Here is a 26,474-nt window from a genome sequence, read left to right on the forward strand (position 1 = left end):
TGTGCAAAGCATCCAACAGGCTCATCTGCCTGCTTTTAAGGAAGGAAATAAAATAAAGAGATGTTAGGCAGCATGTCAGACAGTGAGCATTGGGAAGGTGGGAGCAAAAATCTGCTTGCTACCTCTGAAATGGACAAGGTAAAAATCCCCATAGTGCCCCAATAAAACCAGAATGATCTTAGAAGAACAGAGCAGCAAGGAAGGATCCAAAATAGCAAGTGGAAGTGTTCAGGTGTGCTGAGAAGGCACTCAAAAGGAAAATGCAGAATGGGGGAAAAGACGAAGGCACCAAGGGGTTTTTGCTGATTTATCCAGTGTGACACAAACCTCTGCAGAGCCTGCAGCATTCGAATCCACAGCTGAGGATCTCCTTTTCTTCTGCACAAAGATGGATTTCCGCCTCTTTCTGCGTCTGGCTGGCTTGACGTGGCCACTTTTCATGTTGTTATTTTCCCCAATCGGTGGCTTAATGATTTTTTTCCTCTTCCCGTAATAATAAGCTGGAGAAATGAAGCACAATGCCCATTAAAAACTTTAACCACCCAAAGAAGGTTCAGAACCTTGGCCTGCTCCTTGCTACAGGCTCAGGACTGTACTCTACGTGCAATTTAAACTTTAAAATACATTGATTTGGGGGAAAAAAAAAAAGTACAGCATAAATAGGTCATGTTGGACTAGCACAGAGTGTTACAGCTCTTAAGTATCCAGATTTATTGATGATGAATGAAGACTTCAGAATTTAACAATCTGTTTAGGCAGAGCTGAGCAGTGATTTGGAGGGAAAGAGGCCAGCAAGTTCCAGACTCAATCCAGTGCAGTTCTGTGTGAGGTAAAGTTGCTAAAGTTTTCAGCAGAGAGGGCCAGCTAGCCACAGTCATGTACAGAGGAATGGATTATTATTACTTTTAACTATTTTGTGGTCCAGGTTGAAATTAAGGACGTGAGAGTTCTCTGACCTTACATTAAATGTTTCTATTAAATGCCTTTTGACACACTCTGGGGGTGAAAGACACTGTCCTTGGCCAGCAAGGGTATCCCAGCACAACTAAAATGGCTCTTGGCACCCATGGCGAAGTTTGTAACTGAATTGAACCTTTCAGCAAATCAGTGGAGTTCTGAGGAAAAATTCATCCAGTCAAATAAACCATCAACTCTGAAATGGGACAACCTCAGCTGGAGCTTCCCCAGCTCTCCATTTGTTACCAGTGGACTCCAGCCCAGGAGGAAATTTCTACAGAAACCCATCCCCAGGGAGCTCAGTATCCCCCTGAGTGCATTCCTCCTTCTACTGGCACCAAACTCAAATGACTTGCTTTAGCTCAATTACACTGCTTTTTGCAACCTCTGTGGAAGAAGGGCAACACTCACTTCCACTTTCCTGACCTGTTTAAAAGCCAATAATACCAGTAATACTGACAACAAAAAGCACTGAACACTAACAACAGCCTTCCTGAACAGGCATGGTCATGTTTAAATATTAAACACTCTGAGTAAAGAGTCAGTGTTCAAACCTTCCAGCACCTCAGCACTGTGGTTCTGGCCTGTGCTGGTGTGTATGCCAGAAACTCTTTACAAGGAGGATTCATCCCACCTAACAAAGCTGTCTTAGAGTTAAAATCTCAGCTTCCCACTGCAGGCTCCTTTTACGTGCTCCTTGTGTTAACTTTAGATATGAAGAAAATTCAAGACTTCCAAAAAGTGATGACATTCAAACAAACGTATTAGGATGGAGTGAGAGGGACAGCTGGCTGGTACAGGATTCTAAGGGAACCTGTGGTGGTCTGAGAACTAAACAACTGCTCCTAGATGAGATGAATCCTCATCAGTATTAACATATCACACAACTCCTGCTCCTCACCGCCACCATCTCCCACTTCTCTGGTTCCCAGCCAGCACCAAGAGGCATTTTCCCAATACTCACTGTACTTGGTTTTGGTGTGGATGGAGCAGTTCTCAGGGCAGACTTCGGCCACCAGCACAGGGCTGAAGAGGTTGGGGCAGCACTCGAGCTTGGCACAGACCCTCCTGCAGAAATCTGCCACCTGGTCCGACGTCCGCACGATCTTCACGGTCGCCCTGTACGTCTTCCCCCTGTACCTAGGGAGGAGTAAGGGACCCCACATCACCCATCCAGGAAAATCCTGTGGTGCTGCAGACCAGACTCTCCTCTGCCAGGGAGAAATCCTCCCAGGGACTTTTGGGAGATTGTTGCTCTTGAGAATGCAGGTAGAACAGGTCTAATTTTTTAGTGGCTCCATTTCAGATGGACTTGAAGAAAAGGGTGAAATAAATTGAAGGAATGGACATGATTTGGGAAGGAAGCTATGTGCACACTGGATGTATCTGTAGATATGGCAAGGGAAGGAAAAAAAACTCAGTAGGCTTGGTGAGGATACTACACAGGTCAGCAAGCCCTTATTGTGAATTGATGCAAAGGTTTTGGGAGAGGGATGCAGTCTCTCTTCATATATTGACCCATGATCAGATGCTTATACACCTTGCAGAGCTTTCTGGTCAAAACTCTGTGTCTGGATTAAACTCTCTAAGCCCCAGTGCACTTTTGGTTTTTTCCACTGCCATCTTTCCCGCTCCCATATCATGTTCCAGCTCCCAACAATCCCCAAGACTCGTGGTGCCAGCTGTGGCTATCAGGACACACTCATTGTGAAAATGTATCTGGGTGAAACAGCAATCTCTGCCACCCCGGGACCAGATGACTTCACCACTCTGAGACGTGGGCACTACAAAACCTGAGGAACTCATCAGGAGTCTCTGGAGTTATTTAACAGGGCTGCAGCAACGGGTCCTAAAACCTGATTCCTACAGGCATTGCTTGGAGCAGAAACCTGCCATGAAAGGTTTGTCTTAAATTTGCTACGCCACTAAAACATTTATTTCTGTGTTTCATATGAAGTGTTTCTGAGTGATAAATGGCTGAGAAAGATACAGTTACATCCCTGCTGTACTACACTGTAGATGTGAACCCTGGAAAACCAATTATCCCCGTAATTTATTAAACAGCAGCAGCAAGCTGTTGTAAACAGTGAGATAAGGTTTTTAAAACATCTCTTACGCATCCCAAGGAATGCAACATAAGATATAACTGCACCAGAGCCTGGTGCTGGCATTACAAATGTGCTCAGAGGAGGGAAAAGTAACACATAACGAAAGAAAAACAGGGAACAACAGTGGAAGAAAGATGACTGGATGGGAGTCAAGGAAAGACAAAGATAAAGTCACCAGGAAAAATGAAACAAAGCATTTGTCAGTGTATTAAGATCTGCAGTTTCCTAGCAGCTGCTGGTAGATATGGGAGAGGAAGAAGAGGTGGTGAAATAAAGATGTGACCAGAGAGTTAAAACATTCAGACAGCTCTTTCTGAAACAAAGGGGTGTGGGAAAAGGGTTGGAAACTGTGGCACATGGAGTGCTGTAAAGGGGAACCCCAGATGAAATTTGGATCTGAGAACAGCACAGTCCAACCATCCTCAGGTCGCAATCCAAATTATCACCTCAGCATAAAACCTGAATGAACATTCCTGCAAGGTGCCAGGCACTGATACCCCTTTTGGTGCCAAGACAATCCTGGATTCATTCACCTGAATGCATGAAAGACTTAATGAGCCAACTTTCCACACACCCTTAAAGATCTGGACAGGTGAAGCAAAAGGGAAAAGTGTTCCTTTCAGGTACAGAGCACTGCTGTGATCCCAGCTTCCCTATGAAACAGCTGCAGAGGCAGGCTGGCTGAGCAGGGTTTGGCAATACCTAATACCAAAACCACTCAATGCCACAGGCATTTCAATGCATCTACTTGTAAAAGTTTTATATTTATTTTCAATGTGTTTGAAAAGACTCCTGCACTTATTACTTCTCCAGGAGCCATTAAGTTTAACGACAGCCTGGATGGTTTGGTCAGCGAGTCTGCTCTCAGAGACAGGCTGCAGGATTTCACTGAACTGCTTTCACCTGGCCCCAAATAACTCTGCTTGGACTAAACCAGCACTTCCAGACAAGCACCAGCCTCGAGGGTCTCCACACTGGAAGAATCATGGCACAGGGAGCACCTGTACCTACACCTCATTTTATGTCTGGATGCATCTGAATTTAACTCACATTTATTTGTCCTTGTTCTGACTTTCACCACTAGGATGAAAAGACTGCATCTGGTTTTGTTTCCCTGCAAAAGCACTCTAATCAAATTGCCTCTTGATCTTCTTTCTTAAAAGCTAAGAAAGCTGCCTGATGGGTATTATTCAAGGATGGCTGACTTTTTCTAACTGTGTGCTTCCTTATTGTGTTTGGCTGCCCAGGAAGGACCCATTGTACTACAGTGCCTGCTGAAAGGAAAAGATGAAACTAGGAAAATGAACAACTGACTGATTTCATCATCTTCTTTGAATGCAACACACATTTTAATTAACAGAGGATGGCAAAATGGAGATCTCCACGACTGCAGCAATCAGTCTCAATAACACAAGGTGTTAGTACTGGCCACAGCAGTATTTTTTACATCATTTTGGTCTTGGCAGCACCTCTTTCAACTATAAACCAGGTTCTACTAATATTTTCCATATTCCTCACACACTAAAGATTTTTAGCACAGGCACCACCAAATGTAATCTGAGCTGTTTCTAGGACAGCCATGTGGAAGGAGCTCCTTTGTCAGAAAACATTTTCAATCAGCATCTCTCAAAAAGTTACCAACTACTGATGCTCCTATTTATGTTTTTATACCAGGGCTCCTAATCTTCTCAATCACGTGCAAGCAGCAAGTATCTGCATGTACAGCATGGCAGTACTGGAGACTTGGAAAATTGCTATGTCAAGGATAACATTTTTGGTTTTCTTAGGAATCGTCCTTCTTTTTTTAAAAAAACAGATTTTTCAGCTAAAACCAAAAGAATCTTTTTTTCCTCTTCCCCCTTTTCTGCCCTCAGATCCCAAACTCGGAGAAAACCTTAATGCTGGAACTATTTCCGTGGAAAATACACTTGCTGATCCATGAGCAAAAATATTAAATGAACAGCACTTTGCAATAGAATTCTTCTGTTGAAGCTCCTTAAAATAGATTAGAGGTTCATGAGAACATAGTGCCTTCCAGAAGCTCCAGTTAGAGACTGCTGTGTGATGACACAGAAAGTCTTGTGCTGAAAAACTTCAAAAAGCAAGAACATTGAGAACTGCATTTTCAAAAGTCCCATTCTAAGGCATTTCAACAATTCCTGAGACAAATTTGAACAACTCAGTAGATAAAAGTCTCAATTTCCTTTTGGGGGACTGAAGACTCCTTTTGTCTGTCTACCTTAATGTCTGCCAAACATAAGGAGTTAACTTCCTTCAAAGCTATTTAATCATCCAGTGGCATTTTTTACTCTTGAACACAGGATTCAGAAAGGGCACTGGAATGCTCTGGTTGTAAGGCCTTGTCTCATTAATTCTCCTGATTACAGAAATAAAAGGTTTAAGTCATTCCACTGATCCTGGTTTGGAAAGCCTTGCTCAAAATGAACACAAATGAATTTCCACGGTTTCTTCCTCAACCCCAAACCATTTACCTCATCACATCAGGCACAACTCGCCCTTTGCTTCTTGCCAGTCTCCTACTGGTCCTGAGTGTTCTCAGAAATGGCTTCCAAGAGGATCTGGCTAAAAACCTTTCCAGGAAAGTGAAGCTGACAGCCTGCCGTTACTTGGCTCCTCCTTCTTTGCCCTTCCTAATGAGGGGTGTGATAACTGCCTTTTTCCAAAAATTAGGATTCTTTCCTCATTGTCATCAACTTCCAAACACGCCAGTGAGTGGCCTTGCAATGACATTGGCCAGTTCTCCCAGGACTGGCTGCATCCCAACTGCTTCCATGCACTCGTGCACATCCAGTGTTTTTAGATTCCTTTCCACCTACTGTGGGCAACACTTCACTCCCTCAAACAGGATCAGCGCCCTGGGAAGCCTGAGAGGAAACCCCCACTAGCAAAGGCTGAGGCAAAGAAGATTTCAAACACCTCACCCTCACTTATCACAAGTTTAAGGCAGTCTTCTATAAAGCAGCTGCAGAGAAAAGGCTTTCTTTGAAATGCAGCCTCATAAATAAGCAATGATGTCTGGCATAGGGGTAAATATTCCTGGAGTTTAGCTACTGGATTTGAGCAGCTCTCAGGATTTCATTTAATGAAGGAGTCTAGGAATACTCATCTTTATTATTTTGATCAACTGGGCTTCACACAAGACCCAGGAGACAACCTTCTGCACACACCGCTTTTGTTTACGTCCAAAGTCCTGCAAAAATGGGTAAATCCAAAGAGCCCCATTATCAGCCCTCAGAAATGAAAACCCTTGAAAAGCATGAAGTCCCTTAAGCATTTTATGTAAAACTGGGAAGGCAAATCAAGATGTAGGCACTGCACTTAAGAGCATCAAAACCGTACGTGTTGAATGCCGACAGCTTCAACCGGCCCTCATGGGAACCCAGGAGGATCAAGCCTGACATTTCTAACTCATCATCACCAATAAATCAGGTTTGACTCTTCTCACACGGAGCCAGCAGCGCTGATGGGAAACAGCTGCCATCACACACTGCAAACACACCTCTCTGGACAACCTAAATTGTTTTATCTTCTTTGCAAGGTGAGCGTAATTGATTCCACAGTGGTCATTCATGACAGCAGAGTGAACTAATTGCAGGCTGCCCCAGGACTGAGATAATGCATTCCTGGCAGTGCCAAACCTTGCATTTGGGACAGTGGGAAAAGCAGCTTCCTCTTCACCAATCCCTTTGCTCTACCCTACTGAAGGCACTGTAAACAAACAGCACTGCCGAGATGCAAGGAGGTGCCAGTCCACATCAGAAAGAAGGTGACACCATGTGTCCCATCACAGCCGGCTCTGAAGCTGTCATCCTGAGCAACAGGCACCATCCAGACCCCATGGAGCTGGAAGTTGCTCATTGCAGGTCCCTGTTGCTCATTACACATCCCTGTTTAAGATTCTGGAGCACTGTCACACCTGGTGGAAGGTGTTATGTGCTGTTTGTATGTTCCACAGTATCTGGTTTCATGACTGTTTTCTCTTTTGCTTCTGAACAACCAAATGAAATTAAAACTTCTGGATGGAGCAACTCAAGCAAATTAAAAAGGAAAAAAAGAAGTCCTAGGGTAGTCAGACAGTCTTGGGGCATGTCAACCTCTGCCATGCACTCTTAAAAGTCCTCAAATTACCCAGACACGAGCTGGCAGCACCACTAAGCACTGCTCAGTCACAGAAGCCAGAGAGCTGCAGGAACCAGGAGCTGTCCAGCCCCATGAGCTTTGTCTCCTCAGGAGCCAGAGGGCAATGCCACACTGGAGGAGAAGTGCTGCTCTCAGCAGGCACTTCAAAACTTGCTGTCCTGGCTCTGAGCCTGCGATGATCCATTCTGTGGCTTAACAAAGTTGAAAGATGCTGCCTGACTCCTTGGATGAGGTGGATGCCTGCTAGGGCAGCCAGCGTACAGGAACACAAACATGGACTGTGACTGGGGGGGCAACGTAAAATACTACCATGGATGGTCACTAAAACATTTTCCAGGCTGTCTCCCATTAGAAATGTGGATTTCAGCAGCCTTAAGAAATAGGTATTTATGCTTTTGCACAAGGAAGATCCCCACACTCAAAGGGGAAACCCCAACAAAATCCTACTCATGATACTGCTAATGGGCAAACTGCCTGGAAGTTCAGTTCTCTGCAGGAGAGGGTGTTAAGTAATATAGGGCCTTACAGCTTGATTTCTCAACTGCTAAGTACCTGTAGGAGTGAATTGTCTGATATTTGCAGCACCAGATGTGGGATCCTGGAATCAGTGAAAACCAGGTCATGGTCAAAGACCTGTTTTAAATGAAAATCTGCTTGCACAAAGTTGACTTTTAGACTTCCATCCACAACAAACACAAAAGCCTGACATTCTACATGGGTGAGAGCAGCAAATTAAAAATAGGATGTTTCTAGTAGATTTTCATTTCATTTGCAATCCTCCTTCAGGAAAGCAGTTTTAAGTGTACACAGAGTAAAAGTTTTTCAACTCCCTCCCTCAACCATGAACTCTCTGCAATATCTGCATGGGCAAAGATCAAATACAGTAGCCATCAATAGTGCTTTGTTTGGCAGCTATTCATACCAAATAACCAAGAGAAAATTGCTTTTCTTTGAAAAGGAGTTGCAGAGTTCAGTACAAAGGGTGAGATTCACTGCATTTAACTGCAGTACTTAAAAAGTCAAGGTGACCATTAGTTAACAAAGAAAGCTTTCTTCAAAGAAATATTTATTGAGATCCATCTTCAAGTGGGAAGAATTATTCTTCAGGACTCTGGAGAGAGCTTAGGTGAGACTCCTCTCTTTCAGAGAGACAACAATTGTTGAAATGCATCCTAAGTATAGTGGCCATTACATAAAGAAGACATAAACAGGTATATTTTAATGCTGTAAGGAGGAATTCAGTATTCTTTGGTGCTATTTAGAAGAGAATTGAAGAACATATTCTAGAAAGGCATCAAATGTTGACCTGAATCTCTGATCTGTTACTACGTTGCCCTAATCACACTCCTGCTAAAAAAATGTGTCCCTGCTAATTTGTTTGAACTTTTCTTGGTACCATTTATTCTCACCATTTTTCCCTGCATTAGCCTGACAGGTTCTAATTTAAAAGCAGCCATACACCTCCATTTAGAAAGTCAGGAATTGAGTTCATTCAGTAATAGCCAAGCTTATAAGAACAGCTTATCATAAAACTCAGGACTTGACTTCATCAAAAACTGGATGGCTGCTTGGAGAAAGACAATAGAAATGAACTGTTCAGGTGAATATTTCATTTCTGAAGTCGCTATGGAATGAGTCAAATAATTCAATGAAGCAAAACGATAATTAGAAAAGTAAAACTGTCACAATAGAAAAAAACCCTTTTTTTTTCCCCCCATTAGTCAGTTCCCTTTCTGAAACCTCCCAGATAGAAGAACACACATTGAAGACTTACTTTGCTTTAAGTGTTTCCTCCTGGAAATTCCACTGAGGGTCTTCCACAAGCTGCAGTTCTCGTAAAACACTCCCTGGCTTGTAAGCTGCATTGATCACCATGCTGAGAACCTATGGGGAGATAAAACAACAATAATGGGTTTGAAAGTAGTCCTTGACCACACTGAATATGGTGCCAGGTGCTGCACAGGCAGGAGCAGCTTGCAGGTGCTTGTTTCTGTCCTGGCTGCACAGTTTAAGTGCTGGATGCAAGGAGGAGGAGTCCCAGATTGGCTCACAGTTGCCATATTATAGATAACACCTGAGTCTGAAAAGGTAACTGCATTAAATGCTGCTGTTTAACCCCAAAAATCTGATAACCAGTGATTTTGTCTTTGTGACAGACCCTCTCACCCAAAGCAGATTTCACATTTCACCCATCCATCATGGACCAGTTTAATAAAAAATGAAAACAGAAAAAATTCTGAAGGCACAACCAGGTACAGGTCATGTGCATCACCACACAGTGAACACTGGAGGGGAAATTCACACATTTGAGGTCAGCAATGTGCTCAAGAGCCTGAGAGCTGTGTGCCTTGACTGTATTAACAGAATAGTAATGAAGTCTCCACAAAAAGAGTTTGCAGGAGGTGTGCCTGGAACCCAGTGTGTGTCCACTCCGTACAAGAGAACACACGTGCCAATCCTTTTAATCCAAAGTCACTGAGAATAAAAATGATTCCTGCCATTGGCTCGGGAAATCCAAGCTTTAATAGCCTACACTTGGCATAGGGAGATAAACACAAGGAAAACAAATCTCTTAACAGCACCAGACCGTGTGTTTGAACACTCTGCATTGTATGCACATGAATGATCCCACAGTGAATCTGGATTGGTTTTCATCTAATTTAGCTCGTTACCTAACGCCTGTTCTTAATTCCTTGGGAGCCTGCAAATAATTTCAGTACGATGAACATAAAGTTTATCCAGCAACCATGAACAGAGTTCATCAGAAATGAAAACATAACTAGGTCATACTGCAGTGACCAATGTGTTTATGTTTGTTTGGTTGGTTTTTTCCCCCCTCTAAATCCAGCAACCTGAGGATTTGCTAGCATTTTAAAAACCCTACAGGATTAATCATTTCAGGCAAAGGCTTCACTTAATGCTGCAGAGTACCCTGTAAAATGGCACTGGCTGGAGTTGCTTGGATAGGTTATTTACTAGAAGCAAAATTTAATTTATCATTGGGCCCTTGGAAACATAACTCAAACCACTCTTCAAAAAAGTCCAATTAGAGGCACCGAACACTGACAGAGGGTAGATTTAGACTGGATATGAGGAAGAAATTCTTCCCTGTGAGGGTGGTGAGGCCCTGGCACAGGTTGCTCAGAGAAGCTGTGTCTGTCCAATCCCTGGCAGTGTCCAAGGCCAGGCTGGATGGGGCTTGGAGCAACCTGGGATAATGAAAGGTGGCAGGGGGTGGCACTGGATGATCTTTATGGTCCCATACAACCCAAACCATTTTAAATTGCTATGAAAAGACAGTTTCTGAGCGAGCTCTTCCAGCTGCTCACCCACATCTTGTCTTGCTGGTCTCTCCCCACACAAACTGAGGGGCACTGGCCTCTGACACCTCATGTCAGGGAGCCAGAAATGGGTTTTCAAGAACATCAAGTGCCTGGGGAGCTGCCACACTCATTCACAGCTCATCAGGTGCATTGATCAGTAAATCCAGGAAGTTTTTTAACCCCTGTGCAGGAGTTTGCTGGGAAAGCTCTCCTCAAGCACACTTCTACACCCACCCTGGTGGCTGGTGGGACATTTGGGGCAGAAAGCATCCTGCTGAGCAATTTCCACCAACAGTGCTGTCCTGCCCCCTCACCAGAGTAATGGTGCTTGTCTGAGCTGTTGGAATAGCTGGGAAATGAGCAAGAAAACAAAACCCAACCCTGCAATACCAGTGTGGTCCTGTCTGGGCGTTCTCCCAGCCACCTAATCAACTCCAGCCCTGCACAGGCACCCACGGTGCCAGGACTTTTCTCAAAGCTGGCTTGTCACCAGCAGGACTCTGTAAAGTTCTAAACTCAGTTCAAAAAATGAGTGTTTTGTAAGAACAATTATTTCCTTTTCAGGAAAGAGAAAAAACAAAACAACAAAACAAAACCAAAAACCTCTGGCTTTTACTCCTCTTGTATCTCAAGTGAGTCACTGAGTTTGGCATTTTACCCTACAGCAAAGGTCCATCATCACAGGAAGAGTGGCACCTTCTAGCAATAGTATCACTTCATATTGCACTCTATTAAATGCAAACAAACAGAATTTTGGAAAAAAAAAATTAACTGTGATTTAAACAAAACCAGCAATGAAACCTAGACCAGTTTCCAACTCTCTCTGGAGATGGAAAATTACATCAACCATTTCAGACCTGTCAAATTTTCTTTGGCTGGAGCATGACCAGTTGGAGATTTTGGTGGTTTAATTTCAGCCCTCTGCATCAGGAATGGTTTGGGTGCAGCCACCTGTGCCTTGGAGCAGAGGAGGGGATTAGGCAAGCTCAGCCTTTGCTGTTATCCATCAGTGAGGTTTTATTTTGATGCTGCTGACCTTTGGATTTTCAGAGCTGAGTGAGCTGGAGTCACACCAGTGAAGACCATCACACGGCTCTGCCCCACCTTACAAAAACTTGATATTCATTAAGTTTTCCATGTCATGTATTTTCATGTGCACAGGGACTCTCTTTTGAGTATATCTGGAGTGCCTGGTGCCACTGGGCAGTTCAGCACTCTTCTTCTCATCACAGCTCTTTGGTGTTCACGCATTTCCCATCTCCATCCCCCTTGAAAGAGTCTCAAGTTTTGAGATGGTTGAAGTTTTCTTAGGAAAACTCCAAACTTCCTTCCTAACTCTCATTGTCAAGGTACAGCTAAAAATATGATCACAACTCTTTTCTCTGATAAGAGAACTGAGTTCTCTGAGAACTTTTTTTCTCTCTGAGAAGACTCTGAGGTCTTCTCTTAAGACCTCAATGATCAGCATTCTTATGAGGAAAAACTCAACTTCCCTCCTCTATCTGAGATATAATCCCACACTCCTATCTAACAAGAGATGCTAAATCCCAGGGTAGCCTCAAAGCAGGGCAGCAAACTTTTTTTTTTTTTTTAACTTGGAATACTGATGTGTCTGTGGGACAGAGAGAGGAGAGCAGAAGAGTTATCTGGGATTCTTTCATTAAATGATCAAGGATCTAAAAGGCATCTTTTGTCATAGTCCATTTTCTTTTTAAATAGAGAAAGAGCAAAGTGTCCTAAAAATAGTAAGACCAGTAAGCAATGACGCTAATTAATCTTTACAGCATATTTCTCTAATATATGGGAGGGTTATAGATCATCTGGAGATGACACCTTATTTTATTTTACAATGATGCTGAGGAGTTCCTGGCATATATGAAGAACTGTTTGTGCTCCTTAGATATTCTGACCCCAGAACTAAAACTAAAGCTGAGCATGTATTTATTTTAATTTACTTCAAGTAAATTAAACTTCAAGTCAGCCTTTATTATACAGAAAAGCTACGTTACAGTCACCACTTTTCAGCCCAGGGGCAATGGCTGGATGACAGTAGCTGATGTCTCCATTGTACGTGGCTCCAGGTTTCAACTTGTTTTCCAAGAAAACACCTCAAAAATGAGACAAACTTTGCAGCTGATGTCAAACAACAGGCATTGCCACCTCACCTGCCTCTTCCAGTGAAAGAAACCACAATAAACCAGTGGTCCCAGCAGAAAACTTGTGCTGGCACTGGGGATAATCAACAGCGAGGCTGTAAAAATAAGTTTGGTACTAAACTACACAGGAGTAACTTGCAACTCACCTAAGACTTTGGGATTCAAGGGTACACACACAGGATGATGCTTCACTGCATCAGTGGTGGAGGTAAGGACAAGACCTTGGGTGGAAAGGGCTGAGGAACATTAGGAACTTCAATTGTGCTGCGATTTTTTACCTCCATCCTGGCCATGTGCTGCTGGCACCTCTGTCATCTCAGCAACAGGTACCAGGAATCAGGTACAGCAACACCAGGAATCAGGTACAGCAACACCAGGAATCGGGTACAGCAACACCCTGAATGTTTTCTCTTCAACCTTTCCAGAATTTGGAACTGGTTCCTCTGGCCAGAATGAGCTTCAGTTTATGGCCATAATAAGCTTGAATTTTTTCTGCAAAGTAACACAGACTACTGCTGGGCCACTGCCATTGTCCTGCTCCTTGGGAAGTTGTTTATGTCTCCAAAAGGAGATGCCCATATCTCCATGACACTGCTGTTTGCTCCTGTGTTGATGGCAACCCACACTGAAGTCGCTTCCAACCAACAGAACTCCCCATGTTTCCAAAACATCACCTCTCCCACCAAACCCCACAATGCAAAACCTGCCCCTTTTTCCTGGCTGGCAGTTTGCCTCACGGAAACCACTCCAGGACAATTTTAGGTGCATTGTTTGCAATTCTGGGTCTGACAAGCCACGACTCATGCTTTCCTCTGAAATCCCCCCAAAAGAGAGCTGGGCCATACCTCCTTGAGGACCAGCACACACTTGCCAGGCCCCACAGACTGAGGTAGCTCTGCAATCCTGCCTTTGTTTAAATATGGACCTGAGAAGCAGCGGTGGTTGATGTAGAGCTGGGGGCAGCAATATCTCCCATTGATGGTGCCTGCAAGGAGAAAGCAGCAGTGAGGTGCCTGCAGCACTTTTATACCATAACTCAAGGGCCCTTCTTTATTATTATCATTGTTTTAATTGAAGGGATGGGATTACAGCTGGGTTAAAAATTATTTATTGTTTAAATAAAGATTACTCTTAGAGGCTGTGAGATTTAAGAAAGTAGTCAGCTATAGCTCAAAATGTTCACAAGTTTTTCATTACAAGATAATATATAACTTTCTAATCTAATGCATAGTTGCCACAAAGTTTATTTTGTTTTTCTAACTTATCACCTTTACTTATATTCTACTGTAATGTGTATACTTTTATCTGATGAGTTACTATCACATGTACACACAAATGCCAACACCACACAGTCCTGACATAACACAGGGATCCATCAGGTCCTGCTGCACCCAATTTCATCAGCGTCAATTAACAATCTGCACCCATCTCCACCAGAGAGACTCATCAGCCTTGTCTTAATATCATCACCTGAAATGGGCAAGCTCCAGGGGAACTCTGATAGCCCCAGAAAGACAAGTGGAGAACCAGAGCCTCACCTGCTGTACATCAGGTGGGTTCACTCCACCTTACACCCCCTAAGGATGTGGTTCCATCTCCCCAGCCCTATGACAACCCACTGCCTTTTTGGGGCCCTCCCCTTCCATACAAGACATGGGTCTTTGAAATAAGGATCCTTACCTGTTGTGTCTAGCTGAGGAACCGGGCAGAGGTCATGAGGTATTTTCTCAACAGGCACTGTGGATGGTAACCTGTTAAAAGAGAAATTGGGTGTATTAATAGAGTATTTGGTGTACTTAATAGCATCAAACAGCACAAAAGGCCAGAACCAGTCCCCAGGCTGGACCAAAAGCTACACCAGTAACAGCCTGGGATGAGGAATGGAGATACCTCCAACACAGTTCCACTTCCACATGGCTGATCACAGAGCAGGGCATTGCAGATGAAGGAGCCAGATCCACCCCTTCCCTAAAAATATACCCTGATGTGTCAGCTTTAGACCTCCAGGCTTCAAATATCCTCCCTTAAACCCCTTACATTCCAGTTTCTACAAACTGCAAGAGCTGTACAGGGAAATGCCCTCCTGGTGTATGTCCATCTTCCCTAAGCATCCCTTGCTGGCCATCAGACAGGGGCTGTACAGCCCCAGCCAGCAAAAAAATTGCTGTTACAGAGACTTTCTAATATGCTAACAAATATTTCAGGCTTAAAAGAATCCTCTTGCTGGCTGTGCTGCAGCATCTGAGCAGTAGTTACCGAGCCACACAGCTGCTGTATTATCCCCCCTGGAAGACCCGATGCATTCCTGTGAAAACACCACCTTAAATAACAAAAAAAACCCAAAACAACTTACTGTTTTTCTGGTTGCACAACTGCAATTCTCCTCTTCCTTCGCACTGCAAAAATGAAGCAAGAAATAAAAAAATAGTTTTGTACCCTTCTGTCCTGTTAAGTACACCCAGAATGCATAAAAATGTGTCTAAATGCACTGACTATAAAACGACTTTGAACACAATGAAATGGTACTTAATTACTATCACCATATTTTCTTGGTATTTTTTAAGTAAGTCACTACATCATTAAAACCTACTTTAAGGATGTAATAATACACTTAATCTTTCCTCTGGAATGCTAATATTGTGTTTTATGGGATCAGCATAAAAGAAAAAAAAAATTAAAATAAAAACACATATATTTTTCCACACAGGAACACATATGGGTAAGATTACATTTTACAAGCATGATTACCTCCAGTGTAATTTATCCCCAGCAATAACTTGTGATAAGGCTGCATAATGTTGCCATAGCAGTATTCTCCTAAATTAGGCTCTGGCTGCCTGATTTTTAACTTAAGCATATTTAACTCTTCGAAAGGGTTGATACCTTTTAAAATTTGCCTTTTGGATGTTAATTAATATAAACAGTGAGGCAAATTTTTCACCTGGTGGCTTGAGATTGGATATGCTGGAACAGGAAAACAACACCAAGCCACTGAGTTCTGATGAACTGAGTTCAAATGCAAATAGAAAGAAATTTGTCTTAATATGCACTGGAGGCAGGACAAAACACTGTGGGCTTAATTGTGCTGTGGGGGGATTTAAACTGAACACTAGGAAAATCTCTGAGCTGGCAAGGGCAGTGAAGTAAGGGACAGATACCCTGGGAAAGGGCAGAAATTCCATCACAGAATGGCAGCAATTATTTCTCCATTTAGATGCAGCAGATCCTGTTTTGGAAAGGAGCACCTGGATGGCCTCTGTATGTCCATTTCACCTGACATTTTATGTGGTTTTTTTTACAATTTGAGGTTTTTGTTCCTAATCCACTCAGCTGCCTGAGTGAAGCTGGCTCAGCACAACAAAACCTGGTTCCCCTCTGACAACCCCACTGCCCAACAGCCCCTCTGCAAACCCACAACCCAATGTGCAATCCCAAACCATGGAACAGCCTTCCCCAGCACAGACAACCCCATCTTGGGAGGGGCTGATCACAGAGAAAAATACAAACCGCTTAATTCTGGTCACTAATTAGATTTATTACCGTACACCTGCAGCCTGGTAATTGGTCTGCTGGGTAGGTTGATAGTGTCAAAAATGGGATTATAGACTTCAGGAAAAAATCCCTGATATCACCTGCACTGCTCAAGTCTCTATGTACTTACAAACAGCTTTGTGTGGTGGGGTGAGGTTATAAGCATTTGCTTCACACCAGCCAACAGGGAAAATGTCCATAGACTCCACATCAACAATGTACTCTGGAGAGGGCATCTGTGAACCTAGAAACACAAATTTATAATGGGATTTAGGCATGGGAACACCAAGCTCAGAGCCACCCAAGCATCCATCACGAGGCCAGGGATGCAAATGATGGAATGTGTAAAAATAAATCAGCTTCCCTGCCCCAAAATCAGGCACCATTTCATCTGCAGCTCTGCACAGGCAGCCAGGATGGGGTTGCTGCATTTACAGTGCAATGTGGTTCAGAGGAAAACCCCATTAAAAGCACTTTGAGGGTGTACAGTGAAACAGCCAAAAGCCATGGAGGTTAAATATGTATAACTTCCCTTGACAGCCTGGCTGACCCCTAGGTATTTTGTGAAGTTGCATAACTGAGTTAGAAGGACTTGTTGAATGCTTGCTCTTAATAGTAAGAGAGTGTATCCAGGCTTTCCCAGGCTGGCAGCTAATGTGGGAGAGAGGCTTTTGTATTCCAGTGCTTCCCTGAAGCTTTTTTGTGCAACTCTGCCCTTGAGTCCCATTGCTTTAAGGGTGAGAGGTGGCCACTCTTCTGTGCAGAAGTGCCACAAATTCTCCTAGGGTTCCTCACATGAAACAAGAGCTGATGACCCAACAGGAGGGAAGCAGTATGAAAATCCCAAGTGGGAGACATGCACCAAGGTATCCGGCACGATGCTGACTCCAAAACTTCACCTGAAGTCTCTAGTTAAAGCAATTATCTTCCAATTTGGTTATTACAGCTGCTTTAGAAGATAATCTCCTGTCTTCATTTATGTGGGTCCCACTCACAGAAACAAAGAATTATTTAGGCTGGAAAAGACTTTCAAAATCAAGCCCAACCATTAAGCCATCACTGCCAGGCCCACATCTACATAACTTTTGAACGCTTCCAGAGAATTATTCCACCACTACACTGGAAACCTGTTCCAATGCTTGACCACCCCTTCAGTGAAGGAAAAATTTTCCTGCTTTTTTTCCCTAATTTACCTCATTTCCAAAATCCAATGAAGATATTCTTGCTGGCTTTGAGTTCTTTCAAAAACAACTCTTGTGTCCTGAGTTAAGGCACTATATAACTATTCCAGTTCAAGTTCAACTGCCCTGGCACAGCTGGGCCAGCAACTTCACCTCCTCCCTCTGCCAATTCCACCCCAGGACAGAGAGCTCCAGCACCAGCATGGGGTGATCTCCTAATAAAAGGGACCAAAGGATCAGCAGCTTCCCCTGCATCACCCTCGCCTTGGCATCTGTTAAAACATCTTTGCCTCCTGCTTCAGGCAGCAAGTGTTTGACTGTGCACAGCCAGATAACTACAGGGAGCTTCCCTCTAATGTCTGTTCATCAAGGGCTTGTGGTGTAATTGAAACAGTAATTGAACTTTGTGATGGGAACAGCGCTGAGGCTGAGGTGCAGCATTTGGATCAGTAATAAACCTGCTGCTCTGAGAGTGTTTGGCTGCAGGAAAAAGCCCAAGGAGGCAGGGAAATAGGTGCTGGTGATCACACTGCTGGAGGAAATAATGAAAAAGAAATGCAATCATGATGTCTGTGTAGATCTGTGGATGTCTTCACAGTGTTTCTCTGAGCCCTGCATCGTGTTCATGCACTATCCATTGAAAATACATACTGGAATATGGGGAAGAGAATGGGATGAAGGCACAGGGGAAGGACACAACTTGCTGAATACAAGATTTCAGCAGCTGAAATTCCCTGAAAAAACATTACCATGAGGTCACTGCTCAGTTTGAACCTGATGAAAGCTCCAGTGGGGAGCTCCATTTTCACCTGACACCACAAATCCAGGCAAGGAGCCCATGTGAAACAGTGAGTTGTGACAAGACATGCACACAGTGAGCAAGCCATGGATCAAACCCTAAACAGGGCAAGAAATCAACACAGACCCCACTGAAATGTCACCAGAACTGAGAAAACCAATCACTTCATTATTGCAATGGTGCTGTTCTGATGAAACAGACTCAATTATTTTAGAGGTCCTTTCTAATCTTAATTATTCTACAATTCTAGATTATTACAAAGCAACCAGATGAAATGCACTTTCCTGCTTAGAAGCAGGGTAAATGAGACATGAAGGGTCTTTTCCAACCAAAATGGTTCTATGAACATTCTGCTTCTGAAGTTTACAGCTGCAGCCACCCCGAGGAACAAGAAAGCAGCACAATGCCCATTCTCCTGCAACACCTTGTTCTTCTTGTAAGACATATTCACAGCTACTCTGTCCTCCCTGGCACTGCTCCTGCCCTCTGGCAATTGATAACCCTGCTTTCCACTTCCAATCCGACTGCTTCCTTTGGCCTCACTCACAGGAGTGCAAAACAGCTTTTTTCAGACTCATTAAGTTTCATCTGCTGCATTTTATGCTGCTCTCTTCTCAGAGCAAGAAATGTCCATGGGAATTGGGAGGTTAAAGGGCAAACAAGGAGACTAGAAACAGGGTGAGGGAAATGTCTACCATGAATTTTACAGGATGGGTAGAACAGAGCAGCAACTCTAGAAAACTGTAAAAGGGGAAATTACAGGAAACCTCCCTGGAGAAGTGATTAACCAAAGGGTTTTCCTCAAATTCCTTGGCTGTGCAGGCAGCGTGCATTATTACTTGTATAAATTCACACCAGAAAGCTTCAAGCTCTAAAATCTAAAATGAACCAGTAAAAATTAACAATGCAGATGATGAGTAATAAAGTAGCAGAGAGCGCAGAGCATCCCATCAGTCCTGAGCTTCTCCTCCACCACGGGGGAACCACAGTGCTGCTCATTAAACACTCGCCCTGGAGTTTAGGGGTTTGCCACTGTACCAAGTGTGATTTAGCACACAATGTTCCCTCATGTCTAACTCGGCCCTGCTTAACTCCTGTGCTCCTGGTTTATGGCTGCAGCCTGGGCTGTCAAACTGGGAAACTGGGTGGGCAACAATGAAAGCTTCAGAGGCACCCGTGATAAATGGTGGGACCTGAGGTCTTCAGAGAGGGGCTCTCCATGGAAGCTGGGGAGCCTTGCTGCTTCCAGAATATAAATAATCAGTTAGAAACAACACTATATTAATGGAGTCAAAAAAACCCCAAAAAACCAAAAACATGCCACACTTCAAGCCACATTTATTTTACAACTCTGCAAGCAGGTTTTTTTTTTTTGTGTTTTTCTTTTTTTTAATGCCTGCTTTTTGCATAACACTGGGCATACTGTAGTGATGTATTCCTACAGCAGCAAAGATTTCTTTCCATTTTCTGCAGTCTTTTGCATCTTTTCTGTTTATGACAGATCATTCAATTCCTGGTATTGAGATATAAACCGAGCTTAAAGCATCTATACATCAGAACTCAAAAGAAAGATGCACACAAGGCTTTTTTATGGTAAGTTGTAAAAAAACATCCTTTAAGAAATTAAAAGAGTAAAAGGCAGGAAGAAAGAGACGAGGGAAGGAAGAGGAAGCAACGTGAGAGTGTATTGCCCTTTTCCTGCATCTATCCACATGTTTGGCATATGCAAGTGAAGGTCATTTAAGAAAAGAAGTTGCCAAAATGGGTCAAATTCCTTGATCAGATGGGTGTAAATTCAACAACAGCCTTAGTGAGAACAAAATGCCAAACAACTGTTGATTCCAGCAATTAAAATAATTATTTGCCCTTTGTCCAGACCAGGCTCCAGATAAGCTTTTGCTACCTTGAGCTAGAAGGCAAACAATCATCTCAGAGTTAAAAACCAAAACCTGTCATTGCACACAGCTCTACCAAAAGCAAACACTCAGGAGGAACTATAATATTTTGGGTTTCCTGGCAACACTTTTACCAACTTTAAGGGCTTTGATTAGAGACTTCTCCTCCTGCACAAACTGTCAGGCTGGGAATTGCTGTAGAAGCCTCATCTGCACAAGTGAGGCAAATTTCTATTCCTAGGATGAAAGTGTATGATGATGACAGGGAGGAGGCTGTTAGGATGGTGATAAAGACCACGTGGATGAAGGGTGAAGGAACTTGCAGCTCCTCCAGAGAAAGAGCAGGTGAATGTAATTCCTCATAAAACATAACTGGTCAATATGTATAAAATTGAAAAGTTGGAGAGAGCAATTTTGTGCAGAGAATGAAGGACAAAATTGAGTGAGTGAGTGAGTGAGTGAGTGAGTGAGTGAGTGAGTGAGTGAGTGAGTGAGTGAGTGAAGCAGACAAGCACAAGCAGCCTTTAGAGCATGTACCTTCCAGGTGCAGCCACATCAACCGTCCTTTCACCGAGGTGATGGAAGCCACACAAATCTCTGCAGGGTTCCTGGGGTTCACTGCCTCCAGCTTCATGTTCTTGGTGAAGCCACGGCTGAAGGATGTCTGAAAGAGGCAACAGACAATGCTGAAACACGGCACTGCAGCACTGCACAACTTCAACCAGACTGTCTGCTGTGAAGCATCAATTTAGCATGGTTTGCCTTCTGCTGGAAATGCAGGATACCCTGAAGAATGCAAAGGCAACCAGAGCCAAATCAGAGCTGTGCTGGTGCAGCTCATGGTGAGGCAGCTGTGCCCCAGCAGCACATGGGTTGCAGGGGAGTATAGACTGCTGCCCCTGGAGGATCTCAGTCAGAGGAGATGGATACCCACAGGAGGCTGTGACCCTGGAGACAGGAGCCCATGCTGGAGCAGGTTTGCACCAACACCCATATGAAAACTCAATGATGAAATGCATGTCATGTTCTATCCCTGACTCCTGGGGGACTGGGAGGAGGTTGCTCCACATCAGCTCCAAGGATGTTTGAGTGTTTGTCAGTGATGCATTTTCTGTTGATGTGATACCAGAGGCTTCCCAGAAGTCCTGTGCTTAAGCATCTCTCACCTTGCTAGGAGAAATCTTATAAAGCAAAAATCCATCTTGCTCTGAGACAAGAGAAACCCCTTCATACATTCAGTCACCCAAGCTGACTGAAGCTGAAGATACCTGAGTAACTTTTTCAAGTATGCTTTTCATCATGGAGTTTTCATGGATGGACCTCTGAGCAACCCCATCTAGTCAGTGGCAGCAGTGCCCATGAGTGAAGGGATTGGAACTAGACAGTCTTTAATGACCCTTCCAACCCAAACCATGCTGTGATTCTATTTTAAGCTCAATGAGCAAGGCTTTCAGGTACATTGGCTGGAGTGCAGATGGGTCCAGTTGTGTCCATTGCCGCTGTTCCTTCCAATGTCCCCTCCTGTCCCTTATCCTCAGCCCTTTCCCAGTATCTCCCCCACCACCCTCCCTGAAAACACACTAATGCAATACCTGTGTCCATACCAGGGCTTCCTCTCCTTGGATTTCCCTCCCTTCTGTTCCACCTGCTCTACATCTCTCTGCACACAGAAAGGGCTCCCCCTCCGAGGTGAGATGTTTTGCTAATAATAATTGGGATGGGTAACAACTGCCACTGACTCCAAATGACACCAAACCCTCATCCTATGTGAGAAACTGGAAGCCAGGCTCAAATTCAACCCCTCTCCTACTGGTACAACACCAAGGACCATGGGCACTTCACCTTGAACAACCACTGAGAGCTCTTTGAGAGACTAAAACCTCACAGCTTTGGTCTCTTTTCCATCCAAGAACACGCTGCTACTCTCAAACACACCTTGGACTGCCTCAAGCCTTGCTCAGCACACAGATCAGCTTCACCCTGCAAAAGCTGCTAATGGCCAGGGCTGCAGGAATGGCAGCCTGAGTTTGTTTAAATGCCTTTTATGTTGCCTAACAAGGAAATGCCATTTATCATCACCCCGGCTCCTTTCATTGCAGTTCGGTGCTGGAGGCTCATTTATACAAAATCAATGGCAAAACAGTTAGGTGGAGTTTATTTTACTAAGCATTTGGGCACGTCAATCCATTTCATAACTGCCTCTCCTTGTTAAAAATCCCTCCTGGGGAAATAGCTACAGCACCTCCACTGCCAGCACCACGTCTGGCTGCACGAGGTGGGAGATGCAAAAAAAGCTTCCATCAAAGAGCCCCTCACAGCCACAATTCAAGGGGACCAGCCAGCCTGGAGGCTGCACAGGTGACAACAGAGAAGCTCCCTCTGAACAGAATTGTGTTATTAAGAGTGGAAGAATAAGAGAGACATGTTCACCTGGTGAATGTTTCCTTAAAAAAAAAAAATAAAGGACCAATAAATGCCCAAACCTGACTTAATCTTAGAGGATATTATGCAGAGACTTTTCTCAAGGCTGCCACTGCTGAGAGAAGAGATCCACTACTTGGCAAAATGAAAAGAGATATAAAGAAAAGGTGGGGATGCTTGCAGAAGAGGAATGCAAAAATAGCCCCACTGTATTGGTGTGATGCAGCTTCCCTCAGGACTGCTGGAAAGCTTTGCTTTAAGTCCCTTCAGGAAAAGGGATTTAACGGGGCAAAGAAATCCTTACTCTGGTTTGACTCCCAAGTCAGACACTGCTCATGGTATAGTTCCTCTGAGCTCAATAAAAAATTCACTAATTCACCATCAAAGCTTCCAAGCCAGGCTGCCCCTAGGCCACCACAGATGAGGAAGGCCATGGAAAACCACAGTTGGTGCCTGTCTCCATTCTGCTTTCCATAAACACCCCATCCCTCAGTCCTGTGACTTCTGAGCCCAGTGAAAAGCTGTACAATTCCTACAGAAACCTGTCTGTCCATCATTCATGCCACCACTTTATTTTGCAAAGCTTTCTGTGCTCATTTTAGGTGCACCACTAACATTTAGGTACCACCATCAGAAGTATGTTCAGTTTTTGATGGGATCTCAACATCCATCAGTTGATGGGCACACGAAGGAGAGCACCAGGTTGCTGGAAAAGGCAGAAGCTACATCTGCCTTTCCCCAAGCAATGAATACCTGTCAGATCAAGCCACACAGGGCTGTCATTGCCATAAAACAGTCTGCAAAAGATTATTTCAAAAGCTGTGAATCTTAAACACATCCATCACTCTCATATCACTGTTGCAGCACCAAGGAAGGACATGAACTGTCCCAAGGACCAGAGCATCCATGGGGGTTAATCATCCTCTCATACATTTTCAACATTTAGCATTTTAATACATGTGGTTTGGTTTCTCTGTATCCCTGGGATACAGATAAAACACCTAAAATGTAAAAAGAGGCAAATGATACTATGCAATTTCTTTACCTGAATTATTTTTAGTAGCACTTGAATTAATAGCAATAACCAGTTGAGATCCTTTTAGCGCTGTACAGAACCAGAGAGGGGATGAAGAGCAGGATAATTACAGATAAAGACAAGACTAAAATAAGGATTTTTTCTCTTTTAGGGATGGAGACTTGGAACACTCCCCCAGTTTCCTTCCTAAGGCAGCCTCAAGGTGCTCTGGGGGAACTTCTCGAAGCCTTGCAGCACCTTTTCTGTGCAAGCTGTTTTGTTTCATGTGGATGCACAGGAGGAAAAGGAAGAACTTACATTTCTAAAGCACAGGTGAGGTGCTGCCTCAGCTCCACACTGCTTCTGGTAGTCTGCCCAGTCAAAGTCCTGGCCAGAGTAACCTGCAGGAGGACAAAACAAAAAGAGCCATCAGCCACCAGTCCACACCACAGGGAGAGGACAAAACTCACACACCTCCTGCATTTCACTGCCAAGTCTCCATTAAAAAGCAGTAAGACATAATTATTTTCCCTGTCTTCCCTTTTCAGTGAGCACCTCCCAACTTTTACCAAACCCAGAACTAATGACAAGTGCCACTGTGCCAGATTTCCACATGGGGCTGGTTATGGACTTCTTTCTCCTGCTTTTAGCTGTCTAAAAGGTGGACAAGGTTATAGAGCTGGACATGGATTATTTGCTGCTCCCTCAGGAGTGGACAGGGAAGGGATCAGCACAATCAGAGGCTGATTCATCCTCCCATTCAAAGCAGGAGATAAATTCCCTTCTCTTCATTCATGTGCCCTGCCTGACTGGCTCTCCAGCAGCTCAGGTGTGTGAGTTGAATCCCATCACAGTAAAAATGTTACAGAAATCTGGAGCAGAGCAGGAAAATGAACGCAGATCTCCCTCAACCAGCCTCAGCAAACAGCTCATCCCTTCAGCCTCTGCTTCTAGGTAAAATAAAGGGATTCCTTTATATGAGCATCTCTCAAGGAGTCCCATCACAGAAAGACAAACCAGACCTCTGCTCATCCACTATTCTTACCTGGCAATTTAGGCAACAAATTCTTGGTACAGAAATTTTTTTTTTTTTCATTTGCTTTTGGGGGCTTTTTTTTTTTTTTTTTTTTGCCTGCCTCTTAAGTCTCTATTTTTACAGTGCTTGAAACCAGTGAGTGCTAATCCTGTCCAAGGGCCTGCAGATACTCTAATGACATTACTGCAGAACTACTCTTACTGGAAGGTTTCAGGAGTCACCCAAAAGCCAAATTCACCCCTCAATCTCCCTAGAAATCTCAGCCTGGCATCATTTCACAGAACATCCCCAAATGCCTTTTGCATTGATAGTCAAAAAGGGACACTCAAGATCAAATGTGAATGAATCATTTATGACAATGAAAATTGTAACTTTTTTTCACAGGCAAGGACTGGAATACTGAGTGTAATCCCCTATCAGTCTGCCAGATCCCAGAAAAAAAGGAAGTAAAATTTTTTAAAACAACGTGTCAAGCATCCTGCTAAGATCCAAGTATCTTGGATAAGATGATTTCTAGTCCAAGCAATTGCATTCATGACAAATTACTGAGATAAAGCCTTGAGCTACACTGCCTGTCTCTGTGGGGCATTAAAGTGCATAATAATTAAAAAACTAAACATGCACAGGGAAGGAAAAAAAGGGTAGATACTTATAAAGAATGTTCTTTTTTCATAAAAAAAAAATCCTTGCACTGTTTTTTAACAATTTCTGCAACAGCATTTTCTTCACACGTCTTCTCCATCTCTTATCTCCAATTTAAACCCCTCAGATATGGGTTTTTCATCTCGATTTTAAACTACACAGATCTTGTCAGAGTGGATGGAAAAGGCCCATTGGAGGTGTTTTAGTGAGGTACAAAAACTTGACTGTGCTGTCACCACGCTTGGCCCTGCACCACTGGAACCACTGGAAGCCCTTTTCCTTCAGCTTCAGCAGGAATGGAGCCTGGGAGGGCAGCTGGGGAGCTCAAAATAACCCACTGCAGCAGCACAAGGAGCATTCCAAGAGAGGAACACCCAGGAATTGACTTCATATTAACCCTGACTTGTCTGTGGCCTTTTCATAGTGAGGTTGCACCTCAAGGGCTGCGGCCGGTTCTGGTCTTCATGGCCAGAGAGCCATGGAGAGGCTGGAGCTGTCCAGGGAAGGGAACAGAGCTGAGAAAAGGTCTGGAGCCTCAGGAGAAGCTGAGGGAGCTGGGAAGGGGCTCAACCTGGAGAAATGGAGGTTCAGGAGGGATCTTGTGGCTGTGCACAAGTCCCTGCCAGGAGGGGAGAGCCGGGAGGGCCGGGCTGTGCTCCAGGGAACAGGGACAGGAGGAGAGGGAACGGCACTAAGCAGCACTAGGGGAAGGTCAGGCTGGATATTTGGAAGAATTTCTTCACTGAAAGGGTTGCAGGCACTGGAATGGGCTGGCCAGGGAAGTGGTGGAGAAACAACGGGACACTCAGCGCTGCGGTCTGGCTGACAAGGTGACAGTCAAAGGTTGGACTCAAGGACCCAGCTCGCCTGGAGGCCTTTTCCAACCTCACAGACTCCCTGATTCCCTCAGCACACAGGGAGGCACCAGGTACCCGGTGCCCCCACCAGCACACGGCACTGCCACCCTGGAAGGCTCAGCTCAAGGGACAACACCGAGAGCTGGGTCCGCACAACTCAGCTGCTGCTCCTCATCCTGGGCTCTCCCATGCCCAGATGGCAAACACGGTGAAGGTGTTGCATGTATTCAAAGCAAATATAACAATATGAATGTACTGGAGGTTTTAGAATTGGCTTTTCCTAAGTAAGCCTTACAACGAGGTGCCTTATCAAAAATTCCCCCCCCCCCTTAATAATAGCTCATAAAACAATGATTGTTACTCAAAAGGGAAGTAGTCTATAAATCCTGCTC

At 44.1% G+C, this 26,474-nt stretch overlaps 1 protein-coding gene across 5 annotated transcripts in view; it reads right to left on the reverse strand.

The window, feature by feature from the left end:
• SFMBT2 (Scm like with four mbt domains 2) overlaps positions 1 to 26,474 on the reverse strand; it is a 105,050-nt gene that overhangs the window by 10,596 nt on the left and 67,980 nt on the right. For all 5 annotated transcript variants that reach the window (XM_030290286.4, XM_072918660.1, XM_002189313.7 and 2 more), the window contains 9 exons: positions 23,866 to 23,948; positions 20,649 to 20,775; positions 16,367 to 16,480; positions 15,059 to 15,101; positions 14,386 to 14,456; positions 13,551 to 13,690; positions 9,001 to 9,110; positions 1,922 to 2,097; positions 328 to 500 (listed from right to left, as the gene is read on the reverse strand). In XM_030290286.4, coding sequence (XP_030146146.4) covers positions 328 to 500; positions 1,922 to 2,097; positions 9,001 to 9,110; positions 13,551 to 13,690; positions 14,386 to 14,456; positions 15,059 to 15,101; positions 16,367 to 16,480; positions 20,649 to 20,775; positions 23,866 to 23,948 — 1,037 coding nt within the window. The remainder of the gene's footprint in view (positions 1 to 327; positions 501 to 1,921; positions 2,098 to 9,000; positions 9,111 to 13,550; positions 13,691 to 14,385; positions 14,457 to 15,058; positions 15,102 to 16,366; positions 16,481 to 20,648; positions 20,776 to 23,865; positions 23,949 to 26,474) is intronic.

This window comes from Taeniopygia guttata, chromosome 1A, assembly GCF_048771995.1.
Source record: "Taeniopygia guttata chromosome 1A, bTaeGut7.mat, whole genome shotgun sequence".
In the NCBI taxonomy this organism is placed as follows: domain Eukaryota; kingdom Metazoa; phylum Chordata; class Aves; order Passeriformes; family Estrildidae; genus Taeniopygia; species Taeniopygia guttata.